The 27,655-nt window shown below is 53.9% G+C and overlaps 1 protein-coding gene across 1 annotated transcript; it reads left to right on the forward strand.

Annotated features, from left to right (window-relative positions):
• Igfn1 (immunoglobulin like and fibronectin type III domain containing 1) lies at positions 1 to 27,450 on the forward strand. The gene is made up of 24 exons (XM_087194354.1): positions 1 to 7; positions 474 to 596; positions 1,118 to 1,257; positions 3,072 to 3,171; positions 4,409 to 4,453; positions 4,576 to 4,621; positions 5,197 to 5,374; positions 6,338 to 6,451; positions 7,864 to 8,032; positions 8,954 to 9,226; positions 10,241 to 10,290; positions 14,548 to 14,665; positions 15,129 to 15,253; positions 15,920 to 16,061; positions 16,355 to 16,654; positions 17,134 to 17,433; positions 17,932 to 18,105; positions 18,979 to 19,107; positions 20,450 to 20,752; positions 21,608 to 21,696; positions 23,119 to 23,314; positions 24,479 to 24,781; positions 25,505 to 25,831; positions 26,933 to 27,450. Exons 1-24 carry the CDS (start codon positions 1 to 3, stop codon positions 26,944 to 26,946), a joined length of 3,765 nt encoding a protein of 1,254 aa, XP_087050480.1. The 3' UTR covers positions 26,947 to 27,450.
• The last annotated feature ends 205 nt before the right edge of the window (positions 27,451 to 27,655 follow it).

Raw genomic sequence — 27,655 nt, forward strand, 5'->3', positions numbered from 1 at the left:
ATGGCGGGTGAGAGAACTGATCACCCCTCCAGTCCCAGGCCTGTGGTTCTCCTTATGAGGGGGAGAGGGAGGAGGGGTGGAACCCACCCACGTCTTTGCTTTGGGTTTTGATTTGTTTTCCTGAGTAAAGGGTGCAGGGCTCCCACATGGGTTCCAGCTTCCTGGGAAGGAGCAATTGCTCTCTCCTTCTGCAGCGTTTCCTCAGTGACACACTGAGAGTTTTCCCAGGGTGCCCCCTGCCATTTCTGGGGGCTCCATTCAGACCACCAGATTCCCACTGGAAAGTTAAGAAGCAATATTCCCAGGCAGGAGGGAGGCTGGACAGCCCTGCTCCAACAATGGGAGAGGGAAGGAGCTTTGCTCCTTGCTTGAGTTGGTAGGTGCTCCAGTCTGAGTTGGTAGGTGCTCCAGTCTACTGACGCGTATCCAAGAGAGGGGAGGCGGGCAATCTCTCTCTCTCCCGCCTTCCCCAGGGAAGCCTGTGAAGAAGTCCTCCATCCCTGGGGTGAGCATCCGGCAGCTGGTGCAGGAGATCCCTGAAGGCTGCAGCACGCCGGACTTTGAGCAGAAGCCCATCACCTTGGCTCTGCCGGAGGGTGAGCCTTGGGCGGCGCTGCTGAGGGAAGGCATGATCCCTGCTCTCCTACCTCCCAGCATGCACAGAGAGAGCCTGGGCACCCACCTTCCTGGGGATCCTCCCTACATCCATCACCAGGCTGAGTCTTATCTCCCTCGTATGCTTGACGGGTGTCTGCCTGCCTGGATCCCTATAAGGGGCAGGGAGCCTGTGAGAAGAATGGGCAAAGGGCATGTAAGAAATGCCAGACAAGGACGGGGAAATGAAGGACTGGGGAGCAGGGAGAGGTGGTAGTGTTTCCTAGTCCTCCCTTCCCCTGGCTGCCTCAAAGCCATTGTTGCAAAGAGGCCTAGTCAAAATCTCTCCTCTCAAACTGTCCTCCAGTCGGCCATGCCCAGTGGCTCGGGGCAAGGCTCAGGAAGGCCGTTCTAGAAGGCCCCAGGAAAAAAGTGCAGGGAGGATGACATACATGAAAATCTCAGTATACTGCGAAGCCACCCCCACCCTTTCGGTCTCCCCACCTGCCTCTTCTGGCTGCAGGGAAAAATGCCATCTTCCGGGCTGTGGTCTGCGGGGAGCCCAGACCCGAGGTGCGTTGGCTGAGCACCAAAGGAGGCCTCAGCAACTCCAGCAAGTACCAGATCTCCTCGGCCCCAGGCAGCAAGGAGCACGTGCTGCAGGTGAGTGCTGCAGCTCTTCTCTCCTCTTCTTGGTCTCCCCAGCAGCCTCCAGTCCCCGGACAAGTAAGAGATAGCAGTTAAGTCCATTTGGTGCTTTCCCCTGGCTCAAGGTTGCCTGAGCCAGGAGTGGATCTGGGGGCTCAAAGATGCATTTCCTGATCGCCGGGGGCTGGGGGCTTGGCTGGAGCAGAAGGGCTGCAGCTGTGGAGCCACACTGCCCAGTTACGATCACAGTCCACCCGCTAGGCTTCGGAAAGTTGCTGACCTCTTTCTACCTCTGTCTCCTCATCTGGGAAATGGGGCGATATTACAATACCTACACTAAGGAGTTTTTATGAGGATTAAAGGTTTACCTAAAGTGTCCAGCCAGTGGTTGGTTCTATGGCAAGTACGGACTGTCCTCAGGTTGGGATGGTTTGACTTGGCAATTTTTGGCTTTATGATGGTGCAATAGTGAAGTGCATTGGGTAAAAAATGTACTTTGAATTTTGCATTTTGGTCTTTCCCTGGGCGGTATGCAGTGTGGTCATGTGATGGTGAGGGAAGACACGAATTCTGTACTCTACAGTATATTCTGGTCAGTGAATGACACAACACACCCAGTGCCTCGTTAGAAAACAGGCTTTGTGTTAGATGATTTTGTCCAACTCTAGTGCTCTAAGCACTCTTTTGTGTTTCTTTCTTCACAATTTCATATTATTTGTTTTTTTAAATCAATGAATGTTTATTAGTATGCACTTTTGGTAGTAATGATACATTCATCATGGAAGTCGGTGTGTCTACATATCACATCATAACCCTTTTCACTTCCCCTCTGCTCTTTTTCCTCCCTTCTCCTGCCATCTCTAGATCCCTTCTCATCTGCAAAAGGTCTACCTCCCTGCTCCCTATCGTCTGTCTTTTAATTTACTCTTTAAATTATTTATACTTTGGGTTTCTCATATAAAAGTAACCATGCAACTTTTAACTTTTGGTGCCTGATATGAGCACATTTAAGGTAGGCTTAGTTGAGTGGTGAAGCCCAGTAGGTTAGGTATATATTTTTGTTGTTGTTGTTAAATTCTTTTATTGGTACATTTTAGGTATACAACACAATTACATTTGTCATTGGGAAACTTGTAAAAGGGGGAACAATTTTTTTTTTTTTTCCGGTACTGGGGATCGAACTTGGGTCCTTCCTTTTGTGAGGCATGTGGTGGAACCACTGAGCTAAATCGCCAGCCCTAGGTTAGGTATATTAAGTGCACTTTATTTTATGATACTTTAAATTCATAGCAGGTTTATTGGGACATCACTAGCAAGTCAAGGAGCATCTGTCCTCAAGCAACGTTGGTTAATATTAGTAGTGGTATACATACCAACCATGCAACACCTACGTGCTGGGGCATGGGCTAAATACTTGACATAGATTACATGATTTACTCCTTAGCAGTCATTACTTTCTGAGCACTATTGTCCCCATCTTACAAGTGAAGAAACTAAAGTTCAGAGAGGTTGGGTAACTTGCCCCAGGTCCCACAGCTAGTAATACAGGACAGAGGTGTTTTCTGTCCCATATCCACCTGACCCACAGAGCCAGCTCTTTCTGCTACTCCACATTTCTTCTGGTAGCAGAGACAGCCACCTTCTGTCCCAGTTTTTGGTTTATTGGGGTGGGGGCTGCTGTCTGCATTTCTTAATGAAAAGTGAGGGCTCCTGTGGGCAAGGACTGTGTGCCATTCATTCATCTTTACGTGACCGATGCACAACCATGTCTGGAAATGAGGGAAGGGGAAGTGCTACCCTTTCTCCCTTGTCCTTGGTCTCTCCTGCAGATTAACAAGCTGACGGGCGAGGACACCGATCTGTACCACTGCACAGCTGTGAACAAGTACGGAGAGGCCACATGCTCAGCGAGGCTCACTGTCATTGAGGGTGCGCTTTCCACGGAGGGTCTCGTCGGGCATGGGCCCCTCCTAGGAGCCGGGGCCCACGTGTCTGGTGAGGGAGGGGAGGCTGCTGCTGCCTCACCTGGTGCCGGAGTCCCGGGCTTCCTCCCCTGTCCGTGAAATCTGCTGGTAAGGCAGAGGCACAATCCTCTGCAGACACCCTGCTGCAGATGTCCTGAAAGACACTCTATTGGCCTAACAGGACCAGACCAGAACCTGAAGTTAGTTTCTAGTCTTCTCTGGGCCTCAGGTTCCCAGATGTACAGGCCTACATCAGAGGTAAAAACAGACAACACAAAGCGAAAATCCCGTCTCAGACATATTTTGTTTGGTTTGCATGGTGTTTGCTCTTTTTAAAGTTAATTGTCAGCTCGTAATATTTGGGAAGTAGATAGATACCTCCTGAGGAAGCAGATCCTGTCTCTCAATTAGTTATGCTTACCATTGGTTTGCCAACAAGTACTAAAAAGTCCTACTAAGATAATCCCAAGGAATAAAGATATTAATTACTTCACATGGTAAGAAGTTCTGAGATGGGAGTCCAGGGCTCATTCTGCAGCTCAGGGCTGGCACCAGGGGGAAAGAGGTGGTTCCAGGTACATCTGCCCCTCTTATCAAGGAAGGAGCAGCTTTCTCAGGAATTCCTGGGGGCTTCCGCTTGGGCTTTATTGGCCAGAACTGTGTCACAGGGCTATGGCTAGTCAGTTGAAAGGGGAGTTGGGAAGGCAAGCATTTAGTTTTTCCAGCCTATCCAGTGGAAGCAGGTGATGGAGAAGAGGATTACAAGTGACTGCGGGAACAGCCAAACAGCAGGGCCGAACATATTTGGCAACAGTGGGCCCTTTCCCTGGTGCACAGCTCTCAGCACAGTGAAGGAGCAGCTGTCCCTCTAGATGCCCTTCAGTCCTCTGTGGTTGCCAGTGCTACTTCACTCACTTGTACCACCTCCCTGGCCCCTGTGAACATGTGAGTGGACCTCTGCTTCACCAGGCCATACACCCGCTGGTTTCCCTGGGTCATGCGAGGCTCTGCAGTACCACAGCCCCTGATGGGCATCCTTTTGTCCTGTTTTATCCCTCCTGCCGGGAGGCTGCTGTGCTTTAGAGCAGCGGGCAGGTCAGGGCTGTGGGGCTCATTTTGTTTCTCAGGCAGATCACTGACGTGTCTCGCCTCTCTCCCTGCCTGTCTGCATCAATGCCCTCCTCGCCTCCCGGATGGTCCAGTTGGCTTTCGGAAGAACCGGAAGAGGCAAAAGGAACCCCAGGAGGGTAAATGAACTCATCCGAAAGCTCCTTGGAGCCTGTGGGGGGAGAAGCCACTCCTTGCCTGGTATTCCCACCTGATCACCCATCCCACCTGCAAAGGGCTCTCATTCCTTCTCCTTCTCTAGACCTCAGGAAGGAAATCATGGACTTCAGAAAGATGCTGAAAAAGAGGTGAGTCTGGGCCTGTCCCAGGGGCAGTTTGGACCCTTTGCTCCTCCCATAAATAAACTGCACTCAGGCCCTGTCTCCCCTTCCAGCACAGGCAGGGAGCTAGGCTGCAACTAGCAGATGGGAGGATGGGATGAGCGCTGAGCTGAGATTGTGGCTCCAGCTTAGTCACTTTAAAACGCTCCTTGAGTTAGTCATCTCATCTCTCTGGGTCCTGACCTCATTTGCAAAAGGGGGTGGACCACTAAAACAGTGTTTTCCAAAAAGAAAAATTTAAAGCAACAGAACAATTCAATCCCGCCCGTGTCCCTGCTCAAAAACATCTTGCTCAGAAATCAACAATTCAAGTTATTAGGAGCCGAGTTTCTCCTGGAAGCTGGAGCTATGGCCTGAGGTTGGGTCCTTCAATGTCCAGGTCCTTCCAGTCTGGACAGTGGTCAGTCCCAGAGATTTCAGTCCCTGTGTTTGCTTCCACAAGAGTACATAGAGCAGCTTCCCTGGGCTACTTGGAATGGCAGGGCCAGGTGGCCAGCACCTGGGGCTCCTCTTGGCTCTGACCTGCCAGCCCTGCTCCCCAGGTCCCCACCTCCAGCTCCTGAAAACAAGATGGAGTCTGATCAGGTGTGGCAGCTGCTGATGAATGCAGACCGGAAGGATTATGAGAAGATCTGCTTAAAGTACGGTATTGTGGACTTCCGGGGAATGCTGCGCAAGCTGCAGGAGATGAAGAAGGAGCAGGAGGATGAGATGGCAAAGGTACCGTCGCCCGGCCCCATCCATACACCTGGCACTCGGGGACCTGGAGGGGCACCTGGAGTTGGGCCTTGGGGAAACTAACACGGTTGGGGTCTTCCTCCATCTGGCCCCTAGTGAGGTGTCCCACCAAGGGCCCAGGCTTCCAAATTGACATCTTGGCTTTGAAACCTGGTTCTGATAAAAAGTCTAAGGCTTTGGAAAAGTTAGTATCTCTGTGTCTTGTTTCCTTCACCTGTAAAATGGGGATTATAGTCACACCTAATTCGTACAGTTAATGAGAGCACAAATACAAGAATGTACTTAAAGCAATTAGCCTAGTGCCCAACTCATCATGAGGCCAGATGTCAGCTATCATCAGCATCAGCCTCATCGCCAGACAGGGTGTACATACTTTATTTCTCAAGGTTTCCAGGAAAGAGAATTTCACAGTTGCTGTTAGTACTTCGATTCCAGTGTCCTCTAGACTGCATAGGAAGGGAAATTCTTTCCTGTATCTAACATAACTGTAAGTCTAATTTTTCTTCTGGAAATGGAAAACAGGTAGTTTTCATTATCCTGAGAACAGCATTTTATCCCTTTGAAGGTGATTCCTCAAAGCTCCCAGGTAGGGCCTCAACCCTCTGAGCTTTCTCATCTGCTTTAACACAGGACTCAGCACAGAGCTCTTCGTACCCGAGCTGTTCAACTGAGGTTCATTAGCTGGAAGGACAGATGAATGGGAACCCCTAGCATGTTCTCAGAGCACCTGGGCATCTGGGGTCCTTTCCTGTCTGCCTTTAGACCTGATCTGTCATTTAGAGAACTTCCTTCACTGGGGGCTAAAGTCTCCCTGCTTGAGAGACGGGCAAAGGCTTGCTCAGCTGGAACACTGTGGCCAGAGAAAGGACCAGGATCCCTAAGGGTTTGGAGGGCCCCAAAGAGAGAGTTCTGAGAGCTGCCCTGATGGGTTTGTCTGCCCCTTAGTATGTCAACGCTGTCTCCAACTTGAGACACATCAGGGTCACCAAGGAAGGAGTCGCCACGTTTGACCTGGAGCTCGATCTCAAGGACCTTGAGAGCAAGATTCACTTGTATAAGGTGAGGCTGGGTCGGCCGTGGGGCAGGGACACTAGAGGGAGACTGCAAGTCCTAGGAGGGAAAACAGTGGATCCCATGGGTCCCCCATGGAACACCAGAGCACCCCATGGAGCTCTTGCTTGGAATTAAGTCAGACTCTGGTGTGGACTGTCCACAGGAACTTCTCTCTCACCGAATAACCGGGCTTTCTAGCTGGGCCTGTTCACTCCATAAACTGTGCCTACAGGGGTCTAAAAGGCAAGTTATGAGAAAGTGCATTCCCTTCCTGCTGAGCTCCTGCTGCAGACTTGACACATTCCTACCTGGGCTTGAGGAACCATTCCCTGGCAACCATGTGGCAACAAGCGTATGAGGCTGTGGGGCAAAAAAGGGTAACAGTTCTGTAGACAAACTCATCCTGGCCCCATCATTTACCAAGCTGTGTGACGCAGACAAGATGCTTATCTTCCCAGCGCCTCAGTTGCCTCATTTGAGAAGTGCAGGTAACACAGGAGCTGTCTCCTGACATATGGAAATGCAAATGGATCAGGCAGGAGTTGCTTCTCCCCTCCCCTCTCTCCTTACTACTCCTCCTCCTCTTCCCCTTGCTCCTCCATTCCTTCCACTCAGGCCTCATCTCAGTTCCTTTGCTCCAGGTGCGCCCTGGGCCTGGCCTGCTCTTCCCCGACATCCACAAGGCAACTCCCTCACCTGCGGTGATGCTTCCCTTGATGGCCCCATGCGATTCTGCTGTGTTCTCTTAGCTCCACCCTGGCATCCCTGAACCCTTACCCTCTTGCTCCTCTTTGTTTTTCTTAGTACTCTGTTTTTAAACATAAATTATTGCTTATTTATAATGTTTATAATTTGTCATAGGATTTAGGCCCCTGAGGACAGGAATCGTTGTCCGTTTTATTTACCTATGCCCAACACACAGTGGGCACCTGTAAAGCATTAGCTATTGTTAATATTCAGCAAAGAATGAATCTATGTAGGGCTTAGTAAAAGTGGGTATATGTATAAATTACTGGGTTTTGTAGAGCCTTAAATATATTCTCTGAAGGTTCCCCTTGGTTAATGAAGGAGCTGGTGCCCCCAGGGACACCAGGGTCCCTCTTGCCTCCCCTGCTAACATGGTAGGGCTGTTCTGGTAGTAGCTCTCCTCCTAGCCTGAGCCGGATCAACAACCCAGGTGCCTCTTGGCATAACACTTGCAGATATTCCACGGTGAGAGGCATGGACACACTTAGAACACATTCCCACCCACCTCCACCGGGCCCTGCTCTCTGCCCGGCCCCTCTATGTACCAGGACTGTTGTCTGAGGCCTGGGCCAAAGGGAGAAAACTGCTGGCTAAAGCCAGAGTAGGGCTGAGGCAGGAGGCTCTGGGGATCCTGGAAGCCCTGAAGCACCCTTTTCCTTTCCTGACCTCAGGATGGTGAGATGGTCCCCTATGGCTTCAATAACCAGAACAAGCACTGCCTTCGGCGGCTGGGGAAACGGTACCACTTCCAGGTCCAGGACCTACGCCCAGAGGATGCTGGCCTTTACCAGGTCAAGGTGGAGGACACTGTGGTCTTCTCCACAGAACTGGAGGCTGGTGGTGAGTGGTGCTCGCTGCTGAAGCTTGAAGGGGGAGATCTGTTAAGTGTGGGGTTCCTGCTGCTGCTATGTTGGGAGGGTAAGTGTGACATGGCTCCATTGCAAAGATAATGGGGGAGAAGGACACACACCCAGGCTCTGTCTTCTACTGGGGCCAAGCTGGGCAGCACTAGATCACAGTCATGGCGAACATAATAACTGTCATGCTCCTGCCCATAGATCTGCTGCCACACCTGGTTGTTTTCAGATCAGATCCAAACTAATGTCACAGCCTCTTGCTGTAACTTGGCTCCCTTCTGATGCATGGCCTCATGGCTCACACCCCCTAGCCAGAATCTCCACGTAGGTTGGGCACACTTGTACCTTGCACAAGCCTCACCCTACCCAGCTTCCCCTGTGTCTTCCCCACCTAGGAGCTGCCCCGCCTCCCTCATTAGACTCTGCCCCATACCCACAAGGACTTGTGTCTACATCACCCACAGCAGCTTGAAAGGGCTCCTAGAAATGCCTTGGGAGAGAAGGTTTTAGGCAGATAAGTCATAAAGAACATGGCTGGCTCAAGGTTGACAAAAGAGAAGGGAGTGGGCTCTGAAAAGCCTGAAATCAGTGTGGGCAAAGTGTGAGTTCTGCACTGGCCCTTGGTTTACTGGTTTCCTTCATGTAGCCCTCTTGTCCCTAGATAGGACTCTTGAGTTTAGAATTATGGAATTCCAGGGCTGAAAATGGCCCTGGTGAGCACAATCTCACTATAACTCTCGTTCTTTGGCTGATAGCCTGAGTAAGGGAATGACCCATCCAAGGGCACACAGGGAGTCTGTGGCCAAGTGGAGCAGAACCTGGGATTTCTGATCTCCCAGCCCCACTGCATTAGTTCCCACTGTCATGGCACCCAACTGATGACCACACTTCTGCTTTCTTGCAGCCATCCCCCCCAGAGTTGTGGTTCCGCTGGCCGAGGCCCACTGTGAGGAGCAGGGAGATGCAATATTTGAATGTACTCTTTCCAAACCCTGCCCCAATGCTACTTGGTATTTCCAGCACCGGCCACTCAGGCTCAGTGACAAATATGAAGCAATTGTGTCACCTGATGGGCTAACCCATCGGCTGCTGGTGAGGGGGGCCCACCTCTCAGACAGGGGCCTCTATTCGCTGGGCACAGGGCTCCATGCCTCCAGTGCCTGGCTGGTGGTTGAAGGTAAGTGTCACACCCTTGTCTTTCCACTGGCTTCCCAAGGCAAGGCCTCAGGGCTGAGGCAGTGGGGTTTCCCTGTGGTCAGTCATTTGCTCTTTTTTTTTTTTTTTTTTTGGTACTGGGGATCGAACTTGGGTCCTTGCACTTATGCAGCAGGTGGCGAAACCACTGAGCTAAATCCCTGGCCCTGTCATCTGTTTTTAAATAAATCCTTACTCAGAGAGAACAGGAGGGCTCCTAGCTCCAGACCTGATCCACTTCAATGCAGTCTGCGTAGCCAACCAGACCTTCCCAGGTACATCTGGGCCACTGGGCCTCCTGGAGCTACTCTGGGGTCATAGATCCAAATGGCCCAAGGGTTCTGAACAGGGCTTGGGACCAGAGAGCACCCTTGAACCTCCCTGGGGACTGGAATCTGGGTTCAGTATGAACCCAGGAAACTATAAATGTAAGGCTGGCAGTAGGGCAAGTGGACCTTTTAAAAACCATGAAACTGCCGATGGCAGTTTGGTAAGCAAATGACTTTTGGCTTATGCAGTTATGGGTCAAGATACTCAAGAATCAGCTAGGTATTGTGGCACACACCTGTAACCCCAGATACCCTGGAGGCAGAGATAAGAGGATCTTAAATTAGAGGTCAACCAGGACAATTTAGTGAGACTCTTTGTCTCAAAATTGAAATAAGGGCTGAGGATGGAGCTCAGTGAAAACATCCTCTGAGTTCAATCCCTATACTGCAAAATCCCCAAACAAACAAAAAACCCCACCAAAACTCATGAACCATGTAGCAGGTAGAGTGGGATTGGGGGAAATAATGGTGGGATGTATCGACCAGTCCCCTGGAACATCCTGGCTTCCTTCCTAGATGGTCAGCTTGCTTCTCTACTGGGGAAACTGTGGGTCAGATAAAGCAGTCCGGTCAGGCAGTTGCCTTGGCCTGATTTAACAGGGTTCTGGTCTTTTTTCTTGTCTGTCTATGGGGGCATTGACCTCCACGTAAATAACACCTCATCGAAGCTGGGAAGGAGAAAGGCCTTCAGACCACAAGTGCTGACTGCCAGCTGCAGACACAAGGAGCTCAGGCCTCAGATGCAGAAGACTCCGAGGGCATCAGTGGCAAGGGAGGGGAATCCAGAGAGGAGGGCCCCATAGAGGGCTCCCTTGAGAGGACTTCTGGTCTCCAGCTCACTGTGGGCCCAGATAGTGGTGGCCTTGGCAGGCATGGTTATTCCTTGATGGGGGATAAGTGGGCAGCTGACTCAGCCTGGGGCCCTGGGCAGGAGAGAGAGGACTTTCTAGAAGCAGAAGAGGACAGAGCCATTCTTCTGGGGGAAAATCAGCCCCACCCAGGAGACTGGGATGGGAGCCTCCTAGGGAGGTCTTATCTGCAGGGACAAGGCCCAGAATCAGGCTTGGGCTTCATGGAAAGACAACAGCAAGGCAGAGGCAGAGAAGGCCATGGGGACAGAAGCTGGGGGACAGAAGGAAGCTGGGAGGCTGGGTCCAGTCACCCTCAGGCTGGAGGACTGGGGAGCAGCAGGGAAGGAAGGAGTCCCAGAGAAGACAATGGCAGCCAACTGAACAGACACAGCCAGGAACAACTCTGGGATGCTCAGCTGGGACCTGGGACAGGGAACAGGGCCCCGTGGGGATCCCAGTCTGATCCTGAGAGATCTTGGCCAAAAGGAGAGGGAACCAGAAGGATTCTACAAGGCAATAGCCTAGATGAGCTGGAGGGAGGAGATGGCCTGAGCCGGGAAGTGGGGAGGGGAGCAGCAGGGGCAGTGTGGGCTAGAGGGGCTAGCCTTGAGGAAGCTGGAGACAGCAGTGGGGTAGAAGATCATGGTATCCTGCAGTTTCCCAGAGGAAGGGGTTCCAGTTCCAAGGCAGGCACAGGCCCTGAGTCCCGGGCCTCTCAGGGAGGTGGAGATGCTGATCATGGGGAAGCTAGGGCCTACGGGAGGCCAGGGGAGTATTCAGGCGAGACACCTAGAGACAGGCGCCTCCAGGAACCCTCACTATCCAGAGGTGGGAAGTTTCTCCCAGGGGACAGGAGTCTTGAGACCAAAGCTGAGGACTCACTGCAGGAGGCCGATGACCTAGGGCCCAGAAAGATAGCAGTTAGGGGAAGGGGCTGTAACACTGATCCTGGGGGGCCAGGAGGTCCCAGGGACTGGGCAGGTGGCCTGCAAGAACTCCAGGGAGGGGATGGCCCGTTCACAGCTGGGGCCTTGGGTAAGACAGAGGATGTATCCAGAAGTCCCCAGTGTCCCCAGGGCTGGACAGCGGGGCAGAAGGGAGCAGGGGGTCCAGGAAGCATAGAGCCGGAGAGCCCAGGTTCTCAGGATGACTCAGGGTCCCACCTCAGAAGGACTGGGGCCTGCCTTGGGCCTGGAATTCTGGGGCCCAGCGGGGAGGAGGGGGGCAGTGCAAAGGCAGCCGGGTTAGTGCAGCCCGGTCAGGCGGGAGATGTCAGAAGTCCCAGGCTGGTTGGGGCTCCAGGCACGGGTGCTCAGGGGCCTGCAAGGGCACGAGGAGATCCAGAAGGATTAAGAGAGCCAGGGGCAGTAGGGCCCAGACCAGATTCCTGGAATGGGGCAGGAAGCGTCAGAGAAGGACCCAGAGGACAGATGGACTACGAGGATGGCCTAGAAGGCCTGGGACGAGTGGACTCTAGGTATGGGGATGGCTCGGAGTATTCTAGGGGAACAGGTTCTGGAAATGGAGTTGCTTATAGTGATGGCACAGGGCTGCCAGGAGAAATGAGGTCTGGTCATGATGCTGGGCGTAGATTTGCCTCTGGGGCACATGTTGGAAGAGAGTCGGAGGAAGGGGATGCTTACAGGGATGGATCAAAGGTGCCCGGGGGAATGTGGTCTGGAAACAAAGATCACTGTGCTCCTGCAGGAAGGGGGTCTGGAAGAGCTGCCAGACTCAACAGTGGCTCAGGGGCCCCCATTGAGATGCCCATAGGTGAAGCCTGGAATCAGGATCCATCCAGAGCCCAGGAACAAACAGGCCCTGAAGGAGGGCACCATTCTGGGACAGTGGGGTCAGTGGGTGGAGGAAGTCTCGAGGTCCCTGGCACAGCAGAGACTACTGGGGAGGGATGTGTGGAAGCAGAACAAGGGGGTTCTTCAAGAATGAGGCCTTGGGGTCAGAGTAGAGATTCTGGGGACTTCAGAGCCTCGGGTGCTCTGGGGACGTTTGGGGAAGGTGGCTGTGAAGATGCCACAGGGGGGCCAAGAGCCATGGAGCCAGGGTCTCTGAGGGCAGGAGACAAAGATGGTGATGGAGATAGGACCAGGTTCCTTGGTGCCAGGGCCTCTGGAGCTAGAATTGGGCATCAGGGCAATAACCAGGGTCTGGAAGCGCGAGCTACTCATGCTGGGGCTGCTTCCCAGAGCCAGGGGGCTGAGGGCTCTGGCAATGTGCTGGGTTATGGGGATGGAGACGAAACTCCAGAGCCTCAAGGAACTGGGGACAGAAGAGCTTATGGAGGAGGGCCATGGGAGCTGGGGCCTGGGAAAGCACGGCCAAGGGGGGAGGCAGGCTGCAGAGATGGCTCAGGAAGCCTCAGAGGAATGGGACCTGCGGATGATACAGGTTATAGGAATGGTACAGGGGGCTCTGGGGAAATGCGGACAGCAGGTGAGGCAGGCTATAGAAATGTTTTAGGGGGCCCTGGAACGATTCCATTAGGGAGTGAGGCAGCTCTTAGGGATGGTTTTGGGGGAGTGGGGGAAAGGGGGTCAGGAAATGAGGTTGGTTGTAGGGGAAGCTCAGGAGGGTCTGGGGAAATAGTTCCAGAGGGCGAGATGTACTACGGAGGTGGTTCTGGGAGGCTTGGAGTATCAGGATCCCTGGCCAGGATGGGACACGAAGCCGAGGAACATGGGTCAGGACACTGGGCAGCATCTGAGGGTGGCACAAGCTCCAAGGGTGGTCCAGAGAGAAGCAGAGGAAAGGGGCTCACCCATGGGACAGGGCCTGGAGTAGGCTCTGGGATGGCTGGAATGCCTCATAAGGTTGGCGCAGCAAGCATGGACAGCCCCACATACCCAGGGATGCTGGGGACAGAGGGAGGGCCACAGCTGCTTTCAGATGGAGGGGGTCCCCAAAACAGTCTTGGGGGCTGCAGAACCTCGGGGATCTCTGATTCCTTGGGGACTGTTGGTTCCAAGGGAAAATCAGGTGCCAGAGAATGGCGAGATGGTCCTGGGAGGAGGTCCCAAGGGGGAGGAGCTCCCGGTGGGCAGGGTGGGTCTGCAGAGGAAGCAGGGAGGATGGGAGCTTCCAGGTTTCCTAATGATAGGGGGGCAGTGAAGGGTGAGACCCGGACAGGCACTGCTGCTCTGGAGTCTGGACACAAACAGGACTTTTGGAGAAAAGGCTCAGGGACGACAGACGAGGCCAGATCTGCTGATCAGGGGGCAGTGGCACCTCAGGGAGGTGGAGACTCACAGGTGGGAGGAAGAGGGATGGGAGCAGGCTCTGAAAGCTTATCAGGGGCAGGACGAGGTGTGGACAGCAGCTCTGTGCCTAGGGGAAAGGGTAAGTCAACATCAGGCCCAGCCAATGAGCAAGGGGGGAGCCATGCTTGGGAGCCAGGGTGGGAAGACCAGGGCTGTGGCCAGGGCACCATGAGTGCTGGGAACCAACTCTCAGGCTCCAGGGCCTCCAGTTCTCCAGAGGAGAAAGGTGCTACTATCAGGAGAACCCACGAGAGGCCAGGGGGCTCTAGAGGCAGGGGAGTTGTGCCAGGCCAAGAAGCTCCTGGTGAACGTCCAAGTCCATGGTCCCAGCGGAGTAATGGATCAGGTCCCAGGAGGGGAAGGTCTAGCGGTGCAGAGGACTCGGGTGACCCAGGCAGGGGGGATTCCACTGAGTCAAAGGATGGCCTCACCCCAAAACCTGGGGAGTCAGGACCCCAGGGATCCTGGGATGGCTTAGATGTTTCCTTTGGCAGAAAATTCTCTAAAGGTGGATCAGGAGGGATCCAGGGCCCTGGCTGTCAGCCAGGGGGTCAGGGGCCATGTGGGGAGCAGGGGTCCCTAGAGGCCAAGAATGGCAAGGCCCAAGGTCCTGGGGCCCTAAAAGAGTACAAGGGGCAGGGCACAGAGGAGTTTGGCAGGTCAGGCCTGAGGTCTGGTCCCCTCAGGAGTAAGGGTCAGGCACAGTCGGGGGCTGAGGTTGGACCAGCTAGGAGAAGGGGTGCAAAGGAGGCCAGAGGCATGGGACACCGGCCTGGCAGGGAAGATGAAGGGCACCTGGAGGAGACCTGGAGTGAAGACGGGAGCTGGGGGCCCCCCAGGCATCTTGGCAGCAGGAGAGGTGCCAAAGAGGGCAGGTCGGATGTCTGTGATGAGGGGCGGGATGCCAGCCAGAGCCCCAGATCCAGATACCAGGCCGGCACTGGCAGTTTCTCCACGGAGGCCCGAGGTAGGTCTTCCCAGCTGGGCTGCTTCCGTGGGGTGGAGCCCAGGGGAGCTCCCTGGCCACTGGGGTGCCTGGTTCAGTCCCAATTCCACCTCCAGCCCCAGGAGTTTGTCCCTACCAGTTGCCCATTCCTCTCGCAAGTTCAGGAAGCAGCCTCTTCCTCCTGTGCATGCAGGATCCAGGCTGCATGAGGCTCAGAGGGCTCCTGAGTACCTGGTCTTGGAATCCTATGTCCAAAGCACCAGCATTGTTGGCGTAACTCTGTGTGGGTGACCCAGACCTCCATCTGTGTGGCTTGGGGCCTCTTCATGTACCTTATACCCCAGAGCTCCTGCTTAGAAAAACACGAGGCGTGGCTTCTCTGGCACTGGTTGAGTCCAGTTGGCAGTACCATGGTGGCCTTCAGAATTCAGTGCAGGCAATGACCTGGGAGGCTGGCCTTTGAGGACTCTCTGTGTCTCTCCAGGACCCAAGAGCCACTTCTCTCAGGGCCTGGCTGACACCGAGGCGCAGCAGGGTGAGGCTGCCACGCTCTCCTGTACCCTCACCAATGACCTGGGACCCGGTGCCTGGTTTAAGGATGGAGTTAAGGTACCAGCCCCTCACATCTTCTCTTTACCACCAATGTGAGCTGGCAGTGTGGTGATAGCAGCAAAGCAGAGAGGAAGGAGGTGGTAGAGGATGTGTAAGAAAGACTTTACTCTTTATTTTACTAAGGTAGCCACTTGGAGGAGAAATTTAAATAGCCAGCAACTTAGTGTGTTTGAAACAAGGATTTTTAAATGAATGCATATCCTATTTCCTCCTCCCTTGACCTATCTCTTATCCTTCTACCATCTGAAATGCCTGTGCCATACCCACCTCTGCTGAATTCCAACCATCTTTCAAGGCCTTGAACAAACCAGGCAGGCTGGCTGGCACCGTTATAGTGGTTATGTCAGGAAGAGCAGTTCAGAGCACTGGCCATGTCATCAGTGTGATCTGGCTCCAGACCCAGCTCTACTGCCACCACTTAGCTGACCTTGGATGAGGTCCTCACCTATCAGATGGAACTAAAGTAGTCCCTACTGCATAAGGTTGTTGTACAGTTAAACGAGGTGCTATGCACAGAGAGTGTCAGCACGGCCAGCATGAGATAAGCACCCCTTCCATGCAGCTGTAATGATTCCAGCTCGTGCACCAGCAGAGGACTTAGTTAGCAGCTAGAGGAGCAGGGTGGGGATGGGAATGACCGTCCACTGTGGCCTTTGTCTCCAGCTCACCACCCAGGATGGCATCATTGTGGAGCAAGACGGGCTTGTGCACAGACTCCGTATTGCCCACATGCAGGAGGCCCAGGCTGGGAAGTACACATTCATAGCGGGCAACCACCAGAGCGAGGCCACCCTGACCGTCCAGGGTGAGGACGCCCTGCCCCGCCCCGTCCTGCAGTCTCTGCATCAGCTGATTCATTCCATCTTAAAGCCCCTACTGTGTAGCTGTCTTACCTCTTTCCTTGTCGGGAAGTCCTTGGTGAGGTCTAACCTTGGTCCCTCCTGCTATAGCCTGAGCCATTTCCCTTGTTAGTCCTCCTTGTTAGTAGGGTAGGGAGCTCCCTACTCTCAGCCCAACCTTCCTTCTGGTCCTTCCTGTGGTCCCTAGGGGCCTTGTGGTTGGTCTTCTTTGACCTCCTTGTCCTGTTTTTTTCTCCAGATCCCCCCACCATATCTCCAGATGTGACAGAGAAACTGAGAGAGCCACTGGTGGTCAAGGCTGGACAGCCAGTGACCATGAAGATCCCCTTCCAGAGTCGCCTCCCTGCTCAGGCTACCTGGAGGAAGGACGGAGCTGAGGTGGTGGGCAGCAGCCACGGGGGGCCCCAGGTGGCCCTGGGAGATGGCTACACACAGCTGTGCCTCCCCAGCACCACCAGGAAGGACAGTGGCCAGTACAGCGTGACACTGAGGAGTGAGGGAGGCTCTGTGGAGGTGGATGTCACCCTGCAAGTCATAGGTGCCAGCCCCACCTTCTCCCCAACAGAGACCCGAGAGTCCCCATGGCTCCAGGCCCTGCCTCCCAGCAGGGCCAGGTCTGGGATCTGGGCATGGTCTCTGCCAGCTTGGTCCTCATTTGCATGCCGTTCACATCCCAAGCCACAGTCCCTCTTCCTCTCTCCCCTGCCCAGGCTGAGTGGGGAGAAGGAGTTGGGATAAAGAAGGGCTGGGCTCCAGCTTCTGTGAGCCCAACACACTGGCCCTGGGGAAACTGTCAGGTGGGATGGTGGCCCCAGCTCCAGTGGTGCCTGCATCCAGAGGGCTGAGCAGATGTCCTGTGCCGGGAGCCATGTGCACCTGTGTGTGACTCGGGAAGCTCTCTGGGCAGCGCCCCCCACTGCAGTCTTATCTGCTGAGGGGCAGGGGTGGGGATCAGCACTGCTCCCCTCTAGCTTCTCTGACCTGGTTCTCCTCCTGTTCCTCCCCGTGGGTCCGCAGACAAGCCTCAGCCCCCACAGGGCCCCCTGGAGGTGCAGGACTGCCGCAGGGCTGGTGTCTGCCTCTGCTGGCGACCCCCAAGGGAAGACGGGGGCCAGGCCATGGAGCGCTACATGGTGGAGAGGCGACAGGCTGGCAGGAGCACTTGGTTGAAGGTGGGCAAGTCCCCCCCCAGCCGCACTACCTTCACAGATGTTGATGTGGAGCAGGGCAGGAAGTACACCTACCGTGTGCGGGCTGTGACCTCGGAGGGGCCCGGGGAGGCTCTGGAGTCTGAGGAGGTGCTGGTGGCTCCTGAGGGTAAGAGAAAAGCTGGGGCTGGGGTGGGGGACACTCGGGCTCCCCCCTGGGCCCAGGAGACAGGCAGGTCTGCCTTGGGGGCTGAGGGCAATCAGCTTGTGCCTGGGGACCTTGAGGACTCCTACTTAGATTCATTAGGGATCTGGTGCCCAGTCAGGATCTGAGATTTATGGAGTCTCAGCAGTGGACACAGAAAGCCCACTCTCCCAGGATGCTGCTGAAGGGCAGCATCTTTGTCCGCCAGATGTCCCAGCTTTGAAACCTTCTATCCGGGCAACTGAGGCTGAGGGACTTCGGGACTGGCTCTAGAGTATGAGGTCGAAATGACTTCTCTGACCCATCATTCCTGCCCCGACAGAGCCAGACCACTGCCTCAGCCCTGATAAATCCTAGCAAAAGGCAGTGCGTGGCCCTGACCCATGTCTTTTACTCAGAACTTCCCCGTGGACTGGCACCTTTCTGCAGCCACTGGCTGACCAGCACCTTCTCTGTCCCCAGACCTCCCAGGGCCCCCTTCTGCCCCAGCCATTTTGTCAGCTTCTAGCCAGGGCATCACTATAACATGGACAGCACCTCAGGGCCGTGGCAGTGCCCACATCCTGGGTTACCTGGTGGAGAAGAGCAAGATGGGGAGCAACTCCTGGGTAGCTGTGAACGACCAGCTGGTGTCTGGTAAGCACACCTGTGCGATGGATGTTCCTTGAGGTCCTGGCTCCGAGCTGCCTTAGTGCCTTAGACCTCTTCCTGGTGCCAAGATCCCTCGGTATTGTCAGGCCAGATTGACCTAATGTAGTAGGTCTCATCTGGAGTGGTTTTGTCCCCATAGGGGGATCTATTTGTCAGTTGCCTATTGCTGGGACAAAATACCTGACATATACAACTTTAAGGGAGGAAAGCTTTATTTTGGCTCACAGCTTCGGAGGTTCAGTCCATGGTCAGCTGGTTCCAAGGTAGAAACAACGTGGTAGAAGGCCATAGTGGAAGAAAGCTGTTCACTTTATGGCAGTCAGGAGAAAGACAGAGAGCAAGAGATCCAGAGAGAAAAGGGGCTGGGAACAGGATGTACCCTTCAAAGGAACACTCCTGTGACCTACTTTCTTCAACTGAGTCCCACTTAGCTATGAGTTCATCAATGGCTTAATCCCTCAACACAACCCCTTAATACATGAGTCTTTGAGGGATAATTTATATTTAAACCATAGCAGGACATTTGGCAATGTCTTGAACTATTTTTATGTGTTACAAGTGGATGGGGAATAGATGCTCTCAGGATCTAGTGTGAAAAGGCCAGGGATGCTGCTAACCACTCTATATTCATTAAAAAAAAAAAAAAATCCGGGATTTAGCTCAGTGGTTCCACTGCCTGCCTCGCAAGTGCAAGGACCTGAGTTCGATCCCCGGTACTGCCCCCCCCCAACCAAAGGAATAATCTGGTACATGGGGGAGGGATGAGCTTGGACTTGTTCTGAACTCGGAGGCACCAAGCTGTCTCCACAGTACCTGCCCTGCTCAGGGTGGGACTGATGGGGAGTGGGATCTTCACAGAGAGGAGATGCACTGTGGCTGACGTGCAGCAGGGCTGTCAATATCAGTTCCGGGTCACAGCCGTGGCTCCCTCAGGGCCTGGAGAGCCTGGGCCTCCATCAGATGCTGTCTTTGCCCGGGGCCCCATGAGTAAGTAGGGCACCAACCCAGGATGGGGTGGGGTGGGTGGTGGGGATGGGATAGCTCTGAAACTAGCTGGGACAGGACAGAAAGTCCCGGGTCAGGGAACAGTCCTGAAGGAAATGCTCAGGAAGGCAGGAGGGTAAGCATTGAGCAGCCCCTGGGGTGAGACATATTTTAGAGGCTCCAAATCAAAATCAAACAGGTCCAGAGGCCAGGCAGTGGGGATTGGAAGACTCCTTCCTAAAATTATGTCACTCTGGGCCTCTGGGCCCCAGGTGGCACTTGTCTCAGTCTTATAACCATCTACTCATCCCAGAGGGGGAGTGTCACCCTTGAGGGGCAGATTGTCTATCCAGGGAATGTGCTCATCATCCACTAGACAGCGGGCATCGTGTAAGGGACTCAGTACCCCCAGCCTGTTCTCTGCCCTTGAGAACCTGACAGCCTAGAGCAGCACTGCCCTATCTGTGGTCTCAAAACATCAGAGAGGCGCCAAGTAGACATTCCCAGGACAACAGGAACAGCACAGAGGGCTGGGCACGGTAGTGCATGCCTGTAATTCCACCACTCAGGAGGCTGAGCCAGGGGGATTGAGAATTTGAGGCTAGCTTGGGTTGCATAGCAAGACCTTGTCTCAAAAAAGCCAAAGAAAACAAATTCAAAATTGAGAAGCACCGCTCTAAATCCGTGGTTTTCAGACTTCACTGCATATTTAGAAACCTCTGGGGAGCTCTCACACAAATGCTGATGCCTTGGCTATACCCCAGATTGACTGAATCAGAATCTGCAGCTGGTGTTTGGGTACCAGGATTTTTAAGCTCCCCAGATGAGTCCAAACTGCAGCCAGACTTGAGAACTGGAGTTCCAGGCTGATGTGCAATTTCTAAAGCCCTTTCCCACTCACCACACTGTGCCTTTTGCCTGTTCCAAAACCTCTGTGGGTGTGTAGGGTGCTACTGTCCCCATTGGACAAGTGAGGACCAGAAGCCTTCGCTAGTGCCCCAGATGGAGTCTCCACTAAGAGCTTACAGTTCAGAATAGAGAGACAGAATTCTAGTCTTCAGGGATAAAGGAGTCTAGGTCATCAACTAAAATACCAGTTTTCAAGAATTGCAAAGGATGCTTAGGGGAAGGGGTGGAGTGAGGTGGGGAGGCTTCCTGGAGGAGGTGGCCTGGGATCTGCATGAGCATAGCCAAAGTGAAGTACTAGCTAGAAGAAGAGTTTGGTTCCAAGTCGGTGCTTTGGGAACTGCTAAGTGAAAGGAATTCTGCCTCCTGTGGGAAGACTGAGGCCTTTCCCTCAGGAGGGGCCGATGCCTTTCCTGACATTCTCCTGGTGCTTGGCCAGGACCCCCAGGGCCAGTGCGGGATCTCCAGGTCACAGAAACGTCGAACACCAGCATCACCCTAAGCTGGATGGGGCCGGATCCTGGGGATGGAGACCGTGCCCAGGGGTACCTGGTGGAGCTGTGTGGCCCGGACAGTCTCCAGTGGACCCGGTGCCATGGAGGCACTGTGTCAGGCACCACCTTCACCGCCAAGGGCCTTCGACCCCAAGAGGGCTATTTCGTGCGGGTGACATCAGTTAACGACAGGGGCTGCAGCCAGCCCACTGCCCTGGACACTTTGGTGCGTGCCATGCCTCTTACTGGTGAGTGTGCCTTCCTCTCCCCACAAGTGCGGTGGCCCTTCCTGAAAGGGGCCACTTGCTGAGTCAGGATGCCCTTCCCCAGCTTAGCAAAGTAAGCATCACCCTCATGCGGGGCACTGGACTGAGAAGACCCTCTGAAGAAACATGTTCTCATTACAATCCACATCAATCCACCAAGTTAATTTTTTCGGTTCCCAGTTTGGAAAGAAGGAAACTGAGATCTAAAGTACCTTCCCCACTGTCCCACTGGTGGTCTGAGGCACAGCCAGGATTTAAAACAGGCGACTTCAAGGCACAATGCTGCTGGGCTCAGGCAGTACTTGCTCCGGGGAGAACACGCCCCCGCCCATCCTCACCGGCTGGGGGTGGACGGTCTTTCCCTTCTGACCTTCATTGCTAGAAGCCGCTGAACTGTCTTTGACCCAAGCTGACACTGGGCCATCCCAAACAACCTAACTGTCACTATGACAATAAGGAGACACGTACAGTGGGAAAATACACAGAGTCCAGGATCTCAGGAATCCTCCTGTCCCTAACCTAACTGCCTGCATCCCCAGGCAAGTCAGGCACTTCCTGTCTCTGACCTAATTGCCTCCTCTGTAGAACGGAAGCGCTGGGTTATTGGTCACCTTCCTAGTTCCCCCGCCTCAGCCCAGCCTCTGCTCCTGTCTCTGTCCTACCAGCATGTCCCCCAGCTCCTGGGGTTCTCCCCTCAGCTCTTCCTCCCAGGCCCTGCTGCAGACCCCGACCCGTGTGATCTCAACATCAGTCAGTCTCCCGTCTGCCCTGCTGGTGACCTGGGCCTGAGGCCCAACTGCGGGAGACGGGGCTGATGAGACTTCTTGTGTGTTCCAGTCTGTCCTAAGTTCCTCATGGACTCCAGCACAAAGGACTCGCTGACAGTCAGAGCGGGGGACACCCTGCGCGTGCCAGTCTCCTTTGAAGTGAGTGGACTTAGAAGCGCGTGGGGGAGGGGAGCCCAGAGTGGCCAAGGGAGCTGGCCCGACAGCCCGTGGTTCTCTTTTCTTCCTTGTTGTTTTTGGAGCTGACGGGCCAGATACAAGGAAGAAAGGAGGAGGGTCCTCCTGGAAGGTACAGCCCTTGGGAAGCCATTCGGCTCCCCGTCCTCAGCACGCATCACCCCCTAGTGGTCGCTTCCGGTACTGCACCTCCAAGCCGCGGCTTTCACTTTTTCTCACCTGTCATTGGGAATTCAAGGGCCTGCAATGTGGATAATGCGCTTTGACTTCAGAATGTCTTTTTGTGCAAGTGCATCACCTACATTTGACTCAGGATGATCTTCATCCACCACCAACACCTGACTATGGACAGCATAATTGTAGTGTGTTGGTTAGAAGGACAGACTGCCTGGGCCCTAACTCTGACGTCTTCACTCATTAGCTGTTTCATTCTGGACAAGTATCTTCACCTCTCTGTGTCTCAACTTCTTTACCTCTCAAATGGGGATAATAATGGTAACTTATCTCAAAGGGTTGTTCTGAGGAGTCAAGGAACTAACCCACAGGAAGAATGTAAGCCGAGCCTGGTATAGGGTAAGCACCCAATATGTATTACTTTAATTATTGCTGTCATTATTAAAATCATCATCACCACCTGTGGGGGAAACGCACAGCTGGCCCAGCCAGATTCAAACCCACGTCTGTCTACTCTGAACTTCATGATCTTAACTGTTAGATCGTAGGACAATGATTGTGATGACGAAACTCACCCACACTGAGTGTGTGCTGTGTCTGGGCTATGTTCTCTGTGTGTTCCGTGTGTAGGCAGCTCCTTAAGTCCTCAGAACATTCCCGTGTGGTAAGCTACTGTGAGTGCCCGCGCTGTGCCCGATCCCGAGGTCCCCCAGGCAGTTGGCAGTGTGGTCAGCAGCAGGACTGGCCTTTTCCACCCCGCTCAGGATAACCATGGTTCCAGGCCAGGCTATCTCACCTCCCTCCTGCAGTCTCTCCGTGTCACAGGACTTCCGAGTCACCCTGAGCTGGTCTGGGCCCTTCTCACTCCCAGCCAGCACCGCATCCCAGCCTGGCCCAAGAGAATCAGGCCAGTTACGTTTCCTGCTCAGTACCTTAGCGGCATGTTATTCCTTACAGAACAGACCCAGGCACCCGTCTGCAGGGCTGCAGTTTGGCCCAGCCTCCCTGTCCAGCTCCCTGTCCTATGCCACCAGCCCCTCTCGCCACCACCTGGTCACCAGCCTGTTCCTGGACGGCGCTGCCGCCTCCGCCTCCGTGTGATGTTTCCCTCCCACATTGCTCTTCTCACCTCTCCTACCCTCAGGCCCAGCTCCAACCCAGTCACCTCCACAAAATTCCCCTTCTAGACTTTTCCTTCTGCTCCCTTCCCAGGCTGCCCCCATGCCCGAGGTGACCTGGCTGAAGGATGGCCTGCCCTTGCCCAAAAGAAGTGTGGCCACCACCCAGGATGGCTTCACCCAGCTTCTGATTCCCGTGGCCAGCCTCTCGGACAGCGGCCGCTACGCCGTGGTGCTGAGGGACTTTCAGGGCAAGGAGTGCACCTACAGTTTCCTCGTCAGGGTGGCAGGTGAGGCAGGCGTGGCTCTGGGCTCTGGATTGCAGATCTTTGCCAAGCATGGAGGTTCCACATGCCTGGGCACAGGCCTTAGCCATGGCACCAGGCCTGGGTGTCAAGGTGACCCAGCAGCCACCCTTCCCCTGTGCTTAAAGACAGAGATGGGGAAGGGGGTGGTGGAGTACTTGTCAGGCACGTGTTTGAAGCCCCCAGCTTTGATCCCCAGCACAAAAAAGGAAACAAAGGACGGAAGGGAGGAATGAAAGAAGGGGTTGGGGAAGAGAAGGAGAAAAGAAAGAAAGAAAGAAAGAAAGAAAGAAAGAAAGAAAGAAAGAAAGAAAGAAAGAAAGAAAAAAAGGATAGGCCAAAAGGGGGGGGCAGAGGGGGGAAGAGAGAGAGGGAGAGAGGGAGAGAGGGAGAGAGAGAGAGAGAGAGAGAGGGAGAGAGGGAGAGAGAGCCTCAGAGGGTGTCACCGTTCCTGCTCAGAAACTCCGGGACAGTCCACCACCTCCCCCAGACCTGCTAGTCTTCCCTTGGAATCAACAAACAAAGGCAGCCACTCCCATTATAGCACAGAAAAGACCCCGGGGGAAGTATGGTTTGTGTCTCTTTTATGAAACAAAGGCAGGAACTCCCCACCAGCCCCTACCCTGGTGGAGTCCCTGCATATTCAAATGATGGAACAGGCTAACAGTGGGAGAGATCTGCAACTTGATTTTTGAAAGCCCCTACCATGTTGTATCTTTATACCTAAAAATAAGTTGAATTAAAATATTCTTTTGGAGCCTGGCACGGCAGTGCATGCCTATAACCCCAGCACTCTGGGAGGTTAAGGCAGCAGGATCACAAGCTTGAGCCCCGTCTAGGCAACTTAGTGAGCCTGTCTCAAAAATTAAAAAATATAAAGGGGGCTGGGGAGGTAGCTCAGTGTAAAAGTTCCAGGTTCAATCCCCAGTACTGCCAAAATAAAAAGTATTCTTCTGTGAGAGGTTTTCTAGCCTCTAAAGATAACTATACACCTGACTGAGATCCCTCTGGCCCCAGTTGCCTGCCTGGCAAGGCTGTAATCCCGAGGGCCCCGGCTTCTGAGAAGACCTAGGGATTGGATGGGGGACCATGGCAGGGCCCCTGCTCTGTCCCCTACAGCATAGGATCCCTCTGCCCTCTCTCCCACAGCATGGCCGCAGGCCCCTGGGCCCATCCACCTGGAGGAAAATGTGCCTGGGACGGTGACAGTGCAGTGGGAGCCTTCTCCAGACGAGGCCCAGGGTGTCCCCCTGCACTACACTGTGCTGACGCGTTCCTCGTCACACGGCTCCTGGCAGGAGGTGGCTGACTGCATCCACACCAACCGCTTCACTCTGCTGGGCGTCCTCCCTGGCCACGAGTACTACTTCCGGGTGGTGGCCAAGAGTGAGCTGGGTGCCAGCACACCCTCAGACACCACTGAACCCTGGTGCCTCCCTCGGCAGCAGCGAGGTGAGGGTCCCCTGGGGAGGGAGGCGCTTAGGGGGCTCCCCTCTGGGTGGCAGCCATAACCCCCAGGGACGGAGTGCGTGGACTGGACCAAGCAGTAGCTATGGCAGAGATGGGTTGGAGCACATCCAAACAACCGCCTGGACCTTGGGTCCAAACGAGCCGTTGCTTGGTCTTCTCACTTCCTCCTGATGCCCACCTCTCCCGAAGTCCTCTATGTCCCAGCTCAGGGCCTATGGCCCGGTGTCTGGGATGCCTTCTCAGAAGCAGTGGTGGGCAGGAAGGAAAAGAGAAGCTAAGTTTCTCTGACGACAGAGTGTACTTTACAATCAAATAGATGTGGAGGTTAAAGAAAGTGACTGGTAAAAGCAGATTATAAAATCAGAGTTGATTTCACTTCTATAAAACACAAAAATATCTAGACCTCACTACACCAAAAAGTTAGCTGCAGTCAATTATAGGTAGTGAGAGTACAGTTGGTTTTTATTCTTACTCCTTTTGATTCTCTCTCTTATGTGTCCCGACTGATCCACAGGGAATGTACCAAACAAAGAAAGAAAAATCCCAAAATAATTTTAGCCAAAAAATAAAAACAAAGAGTCATAATGTAGAGCTAAGATGTGGCGGGGGCCCAGGAAATGCCTCTCCAGCACCAAGATCTAGACTGGCCCTGCCCGGCCTTCCTTGATTTCTTACTCCAGCCCTGTTGCCCGGTCTTCACCACAGACAGGTTCACAGTGAAGACGCCGTGCTACCGGGACCCCAATCTGAGCCAGAAGCCCCGGTTCCTAGTGGGCCTTCGGTCACACCTGCTGCCTCGGGGCTGTGAGTGCCGCATGACCTGCGCTGTGCAGGGTTCTCCCCGGCCCCACGTCACCTGGTTCAAGAACAACCAGAGCCTGGAAGGACACGAGACTGCGTACAGCACTGACATGCTGGGCGTGTGCTCCCTGGTCATCCCCAGCGTCTCCCCTGAGGACGGGGGCCAGTACAAGGTGGTGGCCGAGAACCTGCTGGGCCAGGCAGTCAGCACTGCCACCCTCATTGTCATAGGTAACAGCGGCTGTGCTGGAGTGGGCTGAGCTAGCAGGGGCAGGGAGCAGATGAGCCACTCCTGACTAGTGGGGCTGCGTGCTGCTCACCCAAGCTCCCCACTTGCCATGGGCCTCAGCCTGAGAGATGAGTGGCTTCTTCTAGGTGGCCTGTCATAAACATGCCCAGATGTCGACATGGCCTGGAAAGCCAAGCTGGTGGGCTCCTTTTCAATAAGGCAAATAATTAAGGGGTGAGCAAAATATATGGTGAATGTTAAATTAAAATTTTTATTACAGGGCTGGAGATTTAGCTCAGTGACACTGTACCTGCCTGGCAAGCACAAGGTCCTGAGTTCAATCCCCAGTACCAAAAAAATATATATATATATATATATATTACAGTAAGAGATACATTGCCACAAATCCCCCTCAGAATACTCTCCCTCACTTTGAACACACCTATCCCATCATTCTTTCCTATTCATGAAGCACTTCTGCAAGTTCTCTTTCATGAGTGTCTTTACAAGGTGATCAAAAAGGTGGTGAATACTGTTGCTGCATACTATCTCACAAAAAGACAGGCTTGTAACAACACTAGGGTGTCTCCTCATCCGCCTTATTCACCAGGTCTGGCACCATGTGACTTCTGGCTTCTCCCCAATGTCAAAATGACCATGAAAGATAAATGTTTTGAATCAAATCAGGGCTTCAAGGTAGCCATGATAGCTCAACTAAAGACATTCACAAAAGAGGATTTCCAGAACTGCTTCAGAAGGTGGCACGAATGATGGGATAGATAGGTTTGAAGTGAGGGGAAATATTTTTATTGTATGAATCTTTAAGATTTAAACATTTGCCATATTTCTTGATCTTAGCTGGTATACACAGTCCTGGAAAGAAGCAGGCATTTGGGGGTAGTTACTGTTGCTGAAAGGGACTTGGAGGGACTTTGGCCAAGCTCAGGAAATATGTGGTGGCTCTGGGTTTGAGCCCATGCCCACTGACACAGCCTACAAGGCTAATGCTGAGCTGTATTGCCTTTACCATGGAACAGGTGTGGGAGGCATGGCCAGCCTTAGCTGCCCTTTCTGAACCAGCTGCAATATCCCATGTCTTGCAGAACCCAGCTCCTAGGCCCGCCTTACCCGGGATGGCCCTCCCTGGACCCATGGCCTCGGAATGGATGACAGATCACTGAAGCTTCACTCCTGACACAGATCCCAGCTCAGAGAGCCAGCCCCAGAGGATGCAGGCTGTGCTCAGAGGCTCAGGAAGACAGCAGTGAGGGGCCCTCTGGGGAGGCTTGGCCTGGAGGACATGGAATCCTTGGGGGAAAAAAAGCATGGGCAAAGTAGCCCCAAGCTAAATCACTGCACAGGATGGCCGCACACTCCAGGCCCTGGCCACGTGGATTTCTTCTGCATTTTGGGAGCTCTGGACAGAACTATCTGCAGGAGCGGGGCAGGCCCTCGTTTGCTGGGTCCCTTGGAGGGAGGACAAGAACAGCCGAGCCTGCTGTGACCACAGAGAGGGAAAGTGAAGAACGTCAGAAGACCTGGCATCGTGGGCATTGAGGATGTGTGTGAGCGGGCTGTGCTCTGTATTTGCCTTCATTAAAGCATCAGACTAAGAAAGGCCGATACTTTGCAGATTAATTTGGGCTTGGTGTGTTGGAGGGAAGATCCCAAAGCAAAAGTTGTTTTATACCAGGTTCCTGTTGAGAGGCTGGGTGGGCTCTGGCTGAAGGAAGAATGGAGTCAGAATCAGGCCTTCCTGCAGCCCAGGCCACACAGCAGATTGCAAGACAGGAAGCTAAGAAAGGTGAGAAGTGTGACAGAGGCCT

This window comes from Heterocephalus glaber, unplaced genomic scaffold, assembly GCF_053883595.1.
Source record: "Heterocephalus glaber isolate CG9 unplaced genomic scaffold, H.glaber_assembly_v1.0 deba00001600, whole genome shotgun sequence".
Taxonomy (NCBI): domain Eukaryota; kingdom Metazoa; phylum Chordata; class Mammalia; order Rodentia; family Bathyergidae; genus Heterocephalus; species Heterocephalus glaber.

Coding starts and splice junctions, on each gene's coding strand:
- Igfn1 (XM_087194354.1), top strand. Junction 9,227..10,240: donor TGCCTGGCTGGTGGTTGAAG/GTAAGTGTCACA, acceptor ACCTCATCGAAG/CTGGGAAGGAGAAAGGCCTT. Junction 15,254..15,919: donor GGTTTAAGGATGGAGTTAAG/GTACCAGCCCCT, acceptor CTTTGTCTCCAG/CTCACCACCCAGGATGGCAT.